General features: G+C 46.1%; 1 protein-coding gene across 5 annotated transcripts in view; it reads right to left on the reverse strand.

The window, feature by feature from the left end:
- igf2bp3 (insulin-like growth factor 2 mRNA binding protein 3) overlaps nucleotides 1–13,934 on the reverse strand; it is a 39,667-nt gene that overhangs the window by 13,229 nt on the left and 12,504 nt on the right. For all 5 annotated transcript variants that reach the window (XM_031795217.1, XM_020505116.2, XM_020505113.2 and 2 more), the window contains exons 4-7: nucleotides 11,786–11,837; nucleotides 11,509–11,572; nucleotides 10,623–10,904; nucleotides 9,706–9,840 (exon numbers count right to left, since the gene is read on the reverse strand). In XM_031795217.1, coding sequence (XP_031651077.1) covers nucleotides 9,706–9,840; nucleotides 10,623–10,904; nucleotides 11,509–11,572; nucleotides 11,786–11,837 — 533 coding nt within the window. The remainder of the gene's footprint in view (nucleotides 1–9,705; nucleotides 9,841–10,622; nucleotides 10,905–11,508; nucleotides 11,573–11,785; nucleotides 11,838–13,934) is intronic.

Here is a 13,934-nt window from a genome sequence, read left to right on the forward strand (position 1 = left end):
GCTAAAGGGTAGAGCTGCCGCTTTCAAGGTGCGGGACTCTAACCCGGAAGCTTACAAGAAATCCCGCTATGCCCTGCGACAAACCATCATCAAACAGGTAAAGTGTCAATACAGGGCTAAGATTGAATCATACTACACAGTCTGCGACGCTCGTCATGTGTCAGGGCTTGCAAACAATTACAGACCAAAGGGAAGCACAGCCACGAGCTGCCCAGTGACACGAGCCTACCGGACAAGCTAAATCACTTCTATGCTCGCTTTGAGGTAAGCACAACTGAGGCATGCATGAGAGCATCAGCTGTTGCGGACAACTGTGTGATCACGCTCTCCGTAGCAGACTTAAGACCTTTAAACAGGTCAACACACACAAGGCTGCGGGGCCAGACGGATTACTAGGACGTGTGCTCCGGGCATGTGCTGACAAACTGGCAGGTGTCTTCACTGACATTTTCAACATATCCCTGATTAAGTCTGTAATACCAACATGTTTCAAGCAGACCACCATAGTCCCTGTGCCGAAGAACAAAGGCAACCTGCCTAAATGACTACAGACCGGTAGCACTCACGGCAGTAGCCATGAAGTGCTTTGAAAGGCTGGTAATGGCTCACATCAACACCATTATCACAGAAACCCTAGACCCACTTCCAATTTGCATACCGCCCAAACATATCATACAATCGCTATTGCACTCCACACTGCCCTTTCCCACCTGTACAAAAGGAACACCTATGTGAGAATGCTATTCATTGACTACAGCTCAGCATTCAACACCATAGTACCCTCAAAGCTAATCACTAAGCTAAGGACCCTGGGATGAAACACCTCCCTCTGCAACTGGATCCTGGACTTCCTGACGGGCCACCCCCAGGTGGTGAGGTTAGGTAGCAACACATCTGCCACACTGATCCTCAACACTGGAGCCCCCCCAGGGGTGCGTGCTCAGTCCCCTCCACTCTACTCCCCGTTCACCCACGACTGCATGGCCAGGCAGAACTCCAACACCATCATTAAGTTTGCAGACGACACAACAGTGGTAGGCCCGATCACCCGACAACGACGAGACAGCCTATAGGGAGGTGGTCAGAGCCTTGGCTGGGTTGTGCCAGAAAAACATCTCAACGTAACCGAGAAACTAGATTGGACCAAACACACCAAGACAGTCGTGAAGAGGGCACAACAAAGCCTATTCCCCCTCAGGAAACTAAAAGGATTTGGCATGGATCCTGAGATCCTCAAAAGGCTCTACAGCTGCAACATCGAGAGCATCCTGCCTGGTACGCACTGCCTGGTACGGCAATTGCTCTGCCTCTGGCCGCAAGGCACTACAGAGGGTAGTGCATAAGGCCCAGTACATCACTGGGGCCAAGCTGCCTGCCATCCAGAACCTCTACCCCAGGCAGTGTCAGAGGAAGGCCCTAAAAATGGTCAAAGACCCCAGCCACCCCAGTCAAACTGTTCACTATACTACAGCATTGCAAGCTGTACCGGAGTACCAAGTCTAGGACAAAAAGGCTTCAACAGTTTTTACCCCCAAGCCATAAGACTCCTGAACAGGTCATTCAATGGCTACCCGGACTATTTGCACCTCAATTGGCCTGACCAACCAGTGTCCCCGTACATTGTTTAACCAGGCTATCTGCATTGTGTCCCGCCACCCACCACCCCCTCCTCCTCTCTGTTCAAAATATATGCAGTCACTTTGTACATGTAGATATGGTTATACTACCTCAGCCAGACTGACTAACCGGTGTCTGTAGCCTCGCTATTGTTTTTTACGGTCTTTATTTCTTTACTTACCCATTGTTCACCTAATACCTTTTTTGCACTATTGGTTAGAGCCTGTAAGTAAGCACTTCACTGTTGTATTCAGCGCACGTGACAAACATTGATTTGATTACTTTAAGACATGGTCAGTCAATGCAGAAAACTTCAAGATCTTTTAAAGTTGTTTCAAGTCGGAAAAACCATCAAGCACTATGATGAAACTGGTTCTCCGGAGGACTGCCACAGGAAAGAAAGACCCAGAGTTACCTCTGCTGCAGAGGATAAGTTCATTAGTTACAAGCCCCAAAAAATGCTTCAGAGTTCAACTCTATGAATCAGGTCTACATGGTCAAATTGCTGCAATGAAACCACTACTAAAGGACACCAATAAGAAGAGACATGCTTGGGCCAAGTTACACGCAATGGACATTAGACCGGTGGAGTCCAAATTAGATTTTCCAACCGCCGTGTCTTTGTGAGATGCAGAGTAGGTGAAAGGATAATCTCGGCATGTGTGGTTCCCTTGGTGAAGCATGGAGGTGGTGGTGTGATGGTGCTTTGCTGGTAACACAGTCCGATCTAAAAAATATTCAAGGCACACTTAACCAGCATGGCTCCCACAGCATTCTGCAGCGATACGCCATCCTATCTGGTTTGTGCTTACTGGGACCATGATTTGTTTTTAAACAGGACAATGACCCAGCAGACCTCCAGGCTGTAAGGGCTATTTGACCAAGGAGGAGAGTGATTGAGTGCTGCATCAGTTCACCCGACCTCAACCCAATTGAGATGGTTTGGACTGCAGTGAAGGAAAATCAGCCAACAAGTGCTCAGCATGTGTGAACTCCTTCAAGAATGTTGGAAAAGCATTCCAGGTGAAGCTGGTTAAGAGAAGGTCAAGAATGTGCACAGCCGTCATTGGGGCAAAAGGTGGCTTCTTTGAAGAATCTCAAATATAAAATATATTTTCATTTAACACTTTTTTGGGTACTAGGTGAATCCATGTGTGTTATTTAATAGTTTGTCTTCACTATTATTCTACAATGTAGAAATTAGTTTTAAAAAAATAAAGAAAAAGCTTTGAATGAGTAGTTTAAACGTTTCACTGGTATTGTATATTAATCATGCATTGAACTGCATCCATCTATTCTACCAAGAACTCTTATGAAGTAGGTTTTGAAGCATCAACCGGAATTTGATATTTTTGACATAGTGGGGAAAGTAGTCAGAACCTTTGACTTTCTCCACATTTTGTTAAGATTATAGCTTTTATCTAAGTTATTTATTATTGTAAATTCCCCTCAATGAAAAAGCTAAAAACAGGTGTTGATATTTTTTTTTTTTTACAAAGCAATACATTCAAATCAAATTTTAGTAGTCACATGCACCAAATACAACAGTGAAATGCTTACTTACGAGCCCCTAACCGACAGTGCAGTTTAAAAAAATACAGATAAGAATAAGATAAGTAACAAATAATTAAAGAGAAGCAGTAAAAATAACATACAGGGGGGATGCCGGTAAAGAGTCAATGTGACTATGCATAGATGACAGAAGAGAGTGGCAGTGGTGGTGGTGGGGGGGGGGGGGGCAGTGTGAATAGTCTGGGTAGCAATTTGACTAGATGTTCTAGAGTCTTCTGGCTTGGGGGTAGAAGCTGTTTAGAAGCCTCTTGGGACCTAGACTTGGCACTTCGGGGCCGCTTGCCGTGTGGTAGCAGAGAAAACAGTCCATAACTAGGATAGCTGGTGTCTAGCAATTTTCAGGGCCTTCCTGATACCGCCTGGTATAGAGGTCCTGGATGGCAGGAAGCTTGGCCCCAGTGATGTACTGGGCCGTACGCACTACCCTCTGTAGTGCCTTGTGGTCAGAGGCCGAGCAGTTGCCATACCAGGCAGTGAGGCAACCAATCAGGATGCTCTCGATGTTGCAGCTGTAGAACCTTAAGGATCTCAGGACCCATGCCAAATCTTCAGTCTCCTGAGGGGGAATAGGTTTTGTTCACCAATGTCTTGGTGTGTTTGGACCACATTTGTTGGTGATGTGAACACCAAGGAACTTGAAGCTCTCAACCTACTCCACTGCAGCCCAGTCTATGAGAATGGGGGCGTGCTCGGTCCTCTTTTTCCTGTAGTCCCCAATCATCTCCTTAGTCTTGATCATGTTGAGGGAGAGGTTGTTGTCGGTGAGCAGGCCTACCACTGCTGTCTCAACTGCAAATGTAATGGTGTTGGAGTCGTGCAGTCATGAGTGAAGAGGAAGTACAGGAGGGGGCTGAGCATGCACCCCAGAGGGGCCCCTGTTGAGGATCAGCGTGGCGGATGTGTTACCTACTCTTACCACCTGGGGGGCGGCCCATCAGGAAGTCCAGGATCCAGTTGCAGAGGGAGGTGTGTAGTCCCAGGACCCTTAGCTCATCAATAAGCTTTGAGGGCACTATGGTGTTGAATGCTGTGCTGTATTCAATGAATAGCATTCTCACATAGGTGTTCCTTCTGTCCAGGTGGGAAAGGGCAGTGTGGACCGCAATAGAGACCGCATCTGTGGATCTGTTGGGGCGGTTTGCAAATTGGAGTGTGTCTAGGGTTTTTGGGATGATGGTGTTGATGTGAGCCATGACCAGCCTTTCAAAGCACTTAATGGCTACAGACGTGAGTGCTATGGGTCGGTAGTCATTTAGGCAGGTTACCTTGGTGTTCTTGGGCACTACGGTGGTCTGCTTAAAATAGGTTGGTATTACAGACTCTGACAGGGAGAGGTTGAAAATGTCAGTGAACACTTGCTAGTTGGTCAGCGCATGCTCGCAGTACACGTCCCTCTGGGCCCTGCGAATGTTGACTTGTTTAAAGGTCTTCCATTGGCTGCGGAGAGCGTGATCCCCGTCTTCCGATACGACTTGTGCTCACATGCATGTTTGTTTTATTTGCCTGTAGGCTTGTGTCACTGAGCAGCTCTCAGCTGTGCTTCCCTTTGTTGTCTAATGGTCTGCAGGCCCTGCCACATCCGACGAGCGTCAAAGCCGGTGTAGTACGACTCAATCTTAGTCCAGTATTCACGTTTTGCCAGTTTGATGGTTCGGTGGGCATAGCAGCATTCCTTATAAATTCCCGGGTTAAAGTTCCACACCTTGAAAGCGGCAGCTCTAGCCTTTAGCTCAGCACGGACGCTGCCTGTGATCCATGGTTTCTTGTTGGGGTATGTACGGTCACTGTGGGGACGACGTCATCGATGCACTTATTGATGAAGCCAATGACTGATATGGTGTACTCCTCAATGCCATTGGAGGAACCCCGGAACATACGTCTGTGCTAGCAACAAAACAAAAAAAGTCCTTTAGCTTAGAATCTGCTTCATCTGACCACTTTTTTTATTGATCTAGTCAGTGGTGCTTCCTGCTTTAATTTTTGCTTGTAAGCAGGGAGGATAGAATTATGGTCAGATTTGCCAAATGGAGGCCAAGGGAGTTCTTTTCCCTCTGGTTGCATTTACATAAGTATTCACACCCTTTACTCAGTACATTATTGAAGCACATTTGGCAGCGATTACAGTCTTCTTGGCACACCTGTATTTGGGGAGTTTCTCCCATTCTTCTCTGCAGAGCCTCATGCTCTGTAGGGTTGGATGTGAGCGTTGCTGCACAGCTATTTTCAGGTCTTTCCAGAGATGTTCAATTGGGTTCAAGTCCGGGCTCTGGCTGGGCCACTCAAGGACATTGAGACTTGTCCCGAAGCCACTCCTGCATCGTCTTGGCTGTGTGCTTCGGGTCCTTTCCTGTTGGAAGGTGAACTTATCCCCCAGTCTGAGGTCCTGAGAGCTCTGGAGCAGATTTTCATTAAGGCTCTCTATACTTTGCACTGTTCATCTATCCCTCGGCCCTGACAAGCCTCACAGTCCCTGCCACTGGAAAAACATCCCCACGGCATGATGCTGCCACCACCATGTTTCACCGTAGGGATGGTGCCAGGTTTCCTCCAGATGTGACGCTTGGCATTCAGGGCAACGACTTCAATCTTGGTTTCATCAGACCAGCGAGACTCTAAAGGTTCCTTTTGGCAAACTCCTAGAAGGCTGTCATGTGCCTTTTACTGAAGAGAGGCTTCCGTCTGGCCACACTACCATAAGGGCCTGATTGGTGGAGTGATCCATTTAAGAATGATGAAGGCCACTATGCTCTTGGGGACATTCAAAGCTGCAGACATTTTTTGGTACCCTTTCTCAGATCTGTGCTTCTACACAATCCTGTATCGGAGCTCTACGAACAATTCCTTCGACATCATGGCGTGGTTTTTGCTCTGATGTACACAGGCAACAGTGGGACCTTATATAGACAGGTGTGAGTCTTTCCAAATCATGTCCAATCAATTGAATTTACCACAGGTGGACTCCAAGTTGTAGAATCATCAGGGATGATCAATGGAAACAGGATGCACCAGAGCTCAATAAGGCTCCATGGATTGACTAGGAATTTAAAAACTATGGTTGAAAGAGAAGGGGCAAAAGGAGTGGCTAATAAGTCTGGCTGCATATTGAGATATGTAACTAACAAAACAAAAATATTATGAAGCCAAGATAAATGATATAATGGAGAAGAAAAAAAAACTTGCCTACTTTAAATTAAATGTGCAAAAAGACAAATTCAACTCCATCGCATCAAAACAGATGGCTTATTCATTAAAACCATTTGATGTTGCCTATTATTTTAATGATTACTTCATTGGCAAAGTGGGCAAACTTAGGCAGGAAATGCCAACGAACAGTGAGCCATCGTATTCATGCATTAAAAAAAGAATGAAAGAAAATCATTGAAAGTTTGAATTTTGTGAAGTTAGTGTGGGAGAGTTGGAAAAATTATCAATAATAACAAACCTCCTGGCATTGACAACTGAGACAGAAAGCTACTGAGAATGGTAACTGACTATAGCCACTCTGGTCATATCTTTAATCTGAGCCTAGAGGAAAGTCTTTGTCCTCAGGCCTGGAGGGAAGCCAAAGTAAATCCAGTTATCCTAGAGTGGTAAAGCGGCGTTTACTTGTTCTAACAGCAGACCTATAAAGCTTCCTGCCAGCTCTTAGCAAACGGTTAGAAAAAAATGTTTAGACCAAATAAACTCTGCAAAAAAGAAAGAAACATCTCCTTTTCAAGACCCCATCTTCCAAAGAATTCGTGAAAATCAAAATAACTTCAGAGCTTCATTGTAAGGTTTAAACACAGTTTCCCATGCTTGTTCAATTAACCATAAACATGCACCTGTGGAACAGTCATTAAGACACTAACAGCTTACAGACAGTAGGCAATTAAGGTCAGTTATGAAAACTTACTACACTAAAGAGGCCTTTCTATTGACTCTGGAAAACACCAAAAGAAAGATGCCCAGGGTCCCTGCTCATCTGCGGGAATGTGCCTTAGTCATGCTGCAAGGAGGCATGAGGACTGCAGATGTGGCCAGGCAATAAATTGCAATGTCCGTACTGTGAGACACCTAAGACAGTGCAACAGGGAGACAGACAGCTGATCATCTTCTCAGTGGCAGACCACGTGTAACAACTGCACAGGATTGGTACATCCAAACATCACACCTGCAGGACAGGTACAGGATGGCAACAACTGCCCAAGTTACACCAGAAACATACAATACCTCCATCAGTGCTCAGACTGTCCGCAATAGGCTGAGAGGCTGGACTGAGGGCTTGTAGGCCTGTTGTAAGGCAGGTCCACACCAGACATCACTGGGAACAACTTCGCCTATGGGCACAAGCCCAGTCTCTGGACCAGACAGGACTGGCAAAAAGTGCTCTTCACCGACGAGTAGCGGTTTTGTCTCACCAGGGGTGATGGTCAGATTTGAGTTTATTATCGAAGGAATGAGAGTTACACCGAGGCCTGAACTCTGGAACGGGATCGATTTGGAGGTGGATGGTCATCATGGTCTGGGGCGGTGTGTCACAGCATCATCACACTGAGCTTGTCGTCATTGCAGGCAATCTCAACGCTGTGCATTACAGGGAAGACATCCTCCCTCATGTGGTACCCTCCTGCAGGCTCATCCTGACATGACCCGCCAGCATGACAATGCCACCAGCCATACTGCGCGTGATTTCCTGCAAGACAGGAATGTCAGTGTTCTGCCATGACCAGCGAAGAGCCCGGATCTCAATCCCATTGAGCACGTCTGGGACCTGTTGGATCAGAGGGTAAGGGCTAGGGCCATTCTCCCCAGAAATGTCCGGGAACTTGCAGATTCCTTGGTGGTAGAGTGGGGTAACATCTACAGCAAGAACTGGTAAATCTGGTGCAGTCCATGAGGAGGAGATGCACTGCAGTACTTAATGCAGCTGGTGGCCAAACCAGATACTGACTGACTTTTGATTTTGACCCTCCCTTTGTTCAGGGACACATTGTTCCATTTCTGCTAGTCAAACGTCTGTGGAACTTGTTCAGTTCATGTCTCAGATGTTGAATCTTATGTTCATACAAATATATACACACACATATACATATATACATATAGTTTTTTGCCGAGTTCAATGCTATTTCTCTGGAAACAAATGAACAGACTTTCAGCATGCTTATAATAAGGGAACTCAACATGTACTGCACTGTCAAATGACTGATTGGTTGAAAGAAATTGATAATATGAAGATTGTGGGAGCTGTACTGTTAGATTTTATAATATTGATTAGAATATTCCGCAACAGTACCGCCGGGCAGCTCTCTCGGCCCTCAACTCTTTTCACCATTGGCAATAAACAAAGCATGCGTGTCCATGTGTGCTTCAACCATATACGCATCAGCAAACACAAGAGCTGGTCAGTTTTGGAATGGGTGGCCAGTAATAAACTGGTCCTGAACATCTCTAAAACTAAGACATTGGATTTGGTACAAATCATACTTTAAGTTCTAGACCTCAGCTGAATCTGGTAATGAATGGTGTGGCTGTTGAACAAGTTGAAGAGACTAAATTACTTGGCGTTACCTTATATTGTAAACGGTCATTGTCAAAACACACAGATTCAATGGTTGTAAAGATGGGGAGAGGTCTGTCCATAATAAAGACATGCTCTGCCTTTTTGACACCACACTTCAAAAAGCTCAGACGGCTCTGGTTTTGTATCGTCTTGATACTTGTCCAGTCGTGTGGTAGAGTGCTGCAAGGAAAGATCTAGTTACACTACAGCTGGCCCAGAACAGAGCGACACCGTCTTGCTCTTCATTGTATTAAGGCTGATAAACACCATGCATGTCAGTCTCTCTTGGCTAAGATTTGAGGAGAGCCTGACTGCATCACTTTTTAGAAATCCCAAATTGTTTGCATTGTCATCTTGCTCTGACACACACTTACCCCATCCAGACATGCCACCAGGGGTCTTTTCAGAACAATTTCAACAGAGTACAGTATTATATATAGAGTCATTTTTGCATGGAACTCTGTTCCATTTCATAGCTCAAATAAACAAACGTTATTTTTTAAACCCCAGATAAAGCACCATCTCACGTCACAACTCCTCTCCCCTATTTGACCTAGATAGTTTGTACGTATTGATATGTAGGCTACATGTGCCTTTAAAAAAAACATATGCAGTTCTGTCCTCAGGCTGTTCTTGTCTATTAATGTTCTGTATAATGTCATGTTTTGTGTGAACCCCAGGAGTAGCTGCTGCCTTTACAGCTAATGGGGGATCCTAATAAAATACCAAAAATGTTGAGTCACATAGAAAAGGGTCTGAATACCCGTTTTCGCTTTGTCAATATGGGGTAGTGCGTGTAGAATAATAAGTCATTTTTTGTATTTAAAAAAAACAGTTTTAGATTAAGACTAAAGAAACAGAATGTGGATAAAGTTAAGGAGTCTGAATACTTTCCGAATGCACCGAATTATGATTGTTTCATATCGCCAAAGTAATTAAAAGGCTGTCACGTGTCTATGCATGTGTGAACTCACAACTTGGTGTCGAGGGCCTCCTTTTGCATGATCTCCATGATGGTTCTGCAGGCGTTGGAGCAGCCCTCTGGGGTGGAGTGGACCGTGATGGGTTTCTCTGCCGCTCCCGCATTCTCCTTCCTGTGGATGTCGATCCTGGTGAGGTGCAAGGAAAAGATGAGGAACTAGGCAAGTCAGTTAACAGATTCTTATTTACAATGACGGCCTACCTCAGCCAAACCCAGATGACGCTGGGCCAAATGTACATCGCCCTATGGGACTCCCAATTACGGCCGGATGTGATACAGCCTGGATTCGAACCAGGGACTGCAGTGACGCCTGTTGCACTGACATGAGGTGCCTTAGACTGCTGCGTCACTCGGGAGCCCAAGTTTAGAAGGGAAGAAACGCATTCTTTTTGTCACCTTCTAAACAGCTAGAGTGTGCACAGCCCGTCTGCCCGTTACGATACCAGCTGGTGTCATACTATTCCCTACCAGAGATTGGGGTTCAATCCCAGCGTCCACCCTTCCTACTGGCTTAATCCCACAGAATCACTGAAGACGGGTGAAACTGTTAAAGTCCATATTTTTCAACTTGAGATGCCTTGAGGGTCACATCAATTGGTAGGCTGAGCCTAAATCAATAGAGTATGATTATTTCTGTGAGAGTCAGCTTTATATTGCCAAGCCAAGGGAATCATAACATGTATTTACATATGGTCATAAATCAGGGCCAAGTTCAGTAGCCAAATATTGTGGAAAGTTGCAGATAGAAACGTATTGAATAGTGCCAACGTAATTCTACATGTAAAAGAGGGGTGTTTGACCTACATGCTGTATTTCTATCTGAACATTGCACAACATTGTGTCCTGCGGAACGCACCCCAGCATACTGTTGGGTGTATACTGTGTAAATGATCAGGGACGTAGTCCTACTTTGAGTGTGTCTGTTTGGTGATGTTGCGAATGGTGGCTCCCTCCTTGCCGATGATGGCTCCTACAAACTGCGTTGGGACGAGTATCCGTAAGGGAACTTCCGACTGCAGTTTGGGGCGCGCCCCCATGCCCGGAGAACCTGAGCGGGGAGGGCCACGGGGGACAAAGCCCCTCCTACCCCCTCCCAGAGGTGGGGCGTCAGCGGTGGCCATCTCGTCTGGGATGTACGACACCTTCAGGGCAAAGTTCTCCATCAGGAAGCCATTCAGCTTCTCCATCGCCCTGGCAATCACACAAAGAAACAGCAGTCAGTCACAGCATTAATAATAGAAAGCTTTCAGTCACAGAAAAGGAGAAACTTGCTTGACCCCTGTAGATACTGACACAAGTGCTTGACCCCTGTAGATACTGACGCAAGTGCTTGACCCCTGTAGACACTGACGCAAGTTTGAGATTTTATTTTCTCTCTATACCACTACTGAAACAAGATCTTGATTAAGGCATTACAAGAATCAGGTGTATTATTGCAGGGCTGGAACAAAACTTGCTCTACAAGGCCAGGACTGACTGTTCTGTGAACTGCTCTGAAGGGTCTTATTCATTTTCATACACCGGCCACGCCCACCTTATCAGGAAAGGCCGGCGTTCCACACACACCAGAGGGCAGCAGTGAGCTAGCATCTCTCAGCCAGCACATTACTCCTATATCAGCAACTAATTAGGCATGACTGCTTTAGAGGTTGAGGAATCAGGTGAACTAACAAAAAGGGAATCAATACAAATGCAGTGTGGGGAAATAGTGTAAACCACTCATACAAATTTAGTTTGACAGCACTTGCAGAATGACAAAGAAAAGGAGGGTAGGTAAGTAGGTGTGTGTGCTTACTGTCTAGCCTGGTCCTTAGCACCATATCTGACGTTGACCACTGCAGTGTCTGTGTCTGTATTTACTGTAAGGAGAGAAAGCATAGACTCAACACCCAAAAACACACAAGGCGATACAACTTTATACACTAAACATTCCGACATGAACAAATACCTACTAGTCACATGCGCTCACACACACACTGCAGAGACAGAAGACAAACAGACACGCTAAGGAGTGTGTGTGTGTGTGTGCGTACGCACGTACGTGTTGTGTGTGCGTTTACATGTGCGCGTACCTTGCTCACAGTTCTCCACTGTGCCATATTGGGCCAACATGCCATCCAGAACCTGACCCAGAACCACAGGAAAGAGTGATTAGAACCAGAGCAGAGATTTGTTAGTGTCTTTTTCACACCATCACAGAGGCCCAAACTGGCTTTCTGGTGAGTACAGTTCAGAAAGTAAATAAGAGATGGCTACATACACCGGATAGGTGCAGCGAAATGTGTTGTTTTACAGTGTCAGCCAATGGTACGGCGCCCAAGGAGCAAATTAGGGTAAGTGCCTTGCTCAAGGGCACAGATTTTTCACCTTGTTGGCTGGGGGTATTTGATCCAGCGACCTTTCACTTACTGACAACGCTGTAAACGGCAGGCTACCTGTCGCTCTTGTCCGAGCCAGAACAGCCAATAGGGCAGGAGCCTCTCCGTTTTTTGTAGCGTGAGGCAACTTGATGTACAAGTGGCCAGGAAACAGCAAAGCAATGGACAGCCGTCCTATCATCTCTGACCAGAACATCGGCCGTCAATTTCAGTTAACTTCTACAGGTTGAATCACCACCGTTAGTGATCACCTGCTGGGTGTTGACCAACACACACCCTGGGGTGAACTTTTCCATAGGTACAGATCTAGGGTCAGATTCCCCAATCCTAATCTTAACCATTAGTGGGGGGAAATAAAGTGACCCAATATCCGTGTCTAGGGACAATCTCACTCCAACACACCACATCCCAATGGACAGCCCATGGGTCCATCAGGATCATTTACCAGAGGGTTTTACCTAAAGCAACTCACAAAGGGCAATTCCACAGTAACAGATTGATGCAGAGAATAAAAAGTGTCAAGCAAAAACCATTGCAAAGGTAAACAAACCATACAACCAAGGACTACCTTTAACAAGCATTTTACAAAAACATTTACTTAGAGTGCAGATGCAAAGTTAGTTAACAGAATGGCAGTTGGTGTCATTCTGTTACCAAACTTTGCAACTAAACTGTTCAACGCCTGGTGTCATTGGTCCTGTGATTCAACTAACTGGCCCATCAATACCACTCAACCAGAGACCTGGGGCTGTACGCATCAAGGATCTCAATAGGAGCGCTGATTTAGGATCAGTGTAACCTTTAGATCACAATGAATACGATTACATGGACAGGAGGTACCTGATCCTAGATCAGTACTACTTCCTCAGATGCAAGGCCATTCAATTACATTCTCAAACAGGAGAAAGAACGTCCTAAATTGTGTTCATGATATTTGATTTCCCCACATTATCAAGCTGAACAACTGATCTTTATTCACTTGTGAGTACATAGAGAAAGTTGGGGGGGATTGATTTGCTTTTTATTAGAGTGCCAAAATCAATGTCAGAGCCAAACCAAATCTGGCAACCTGCCCAAATCTGGCAAGAACAGGATTTGAATTCTACAACGAGATAAAATGTTCTCCTCTTCCAAGTGCAGTCATGAGGGAGGGAACGAGAGGGCGAGGCATCCAAACGCAGCATACAGACTGAGGACATCCAATCATGCCCAGGCTTACTGGAATCCACACCCACAAGAGCTCAACCCCCCTTTCTGACCAATCAGCTTCCCTCCTGGTCCTCTTTTTCTCCCAACCCACATATCCCCCTTCCCACCCGCCCCTGAGCCATCTCAAAGTCCTTCCATTGGCTGTTCCTAGCACTGATACAACATTCCCAGTGGGGAGTAGCAGCTCCATGCTCACTGGCTGCCACATCTGTCTGTCGCCAGGGTCCAGCCAATGAGAATCCAGGCCATTCAGGAAAGGGTGGAGTGCATTCCTGCAGGAAGCGGTGGTTGGATTTGGGGGAGGGGCGGAACAGGAGTAATGCTACACATTTTGTGAGTGTCTGTCCGTGGCACATGTAGGCGAAACAGAGCAGGCCCACCCACCCAAAGCAGGCTAGAGCTAGCCTAGCGAACATGCTACCATTGTTCTCTGCCTGCATGGCTTTGTGCTGAGGCACACGTTATCTCCCTAATAAGATACAAGGTCTCCTTTACATCAAAGACTTTGTTCGGTGTCCCCCCTCCATTCCAACCCTACCACAACCGTAGGTTGACGTTCATTGTCATGATTCTTGTCCTGGAGGCAGAACAGAGCAATTTCCCCTTAGAAAGGCCAGCTGCGAAGTCAAAATAT

The sequence above is a fragment of the Oncorhynchus kisutch genome, linkage group LG17 (assembly GCF_002021735.2).
Source record: "Oncorhynchus kisutch isolate 150728-3 linkage group LG17, Okis_V2, whole genome shotgun sequence".
Classification (NCBI taxonomy): domain Eukaryota; kingdom Metazoa; phylum Chordata; class Actinopteri; order Salmoniformes; family Salmonidae; genus Oncorhynchus; species Oncorhynchus kisutch.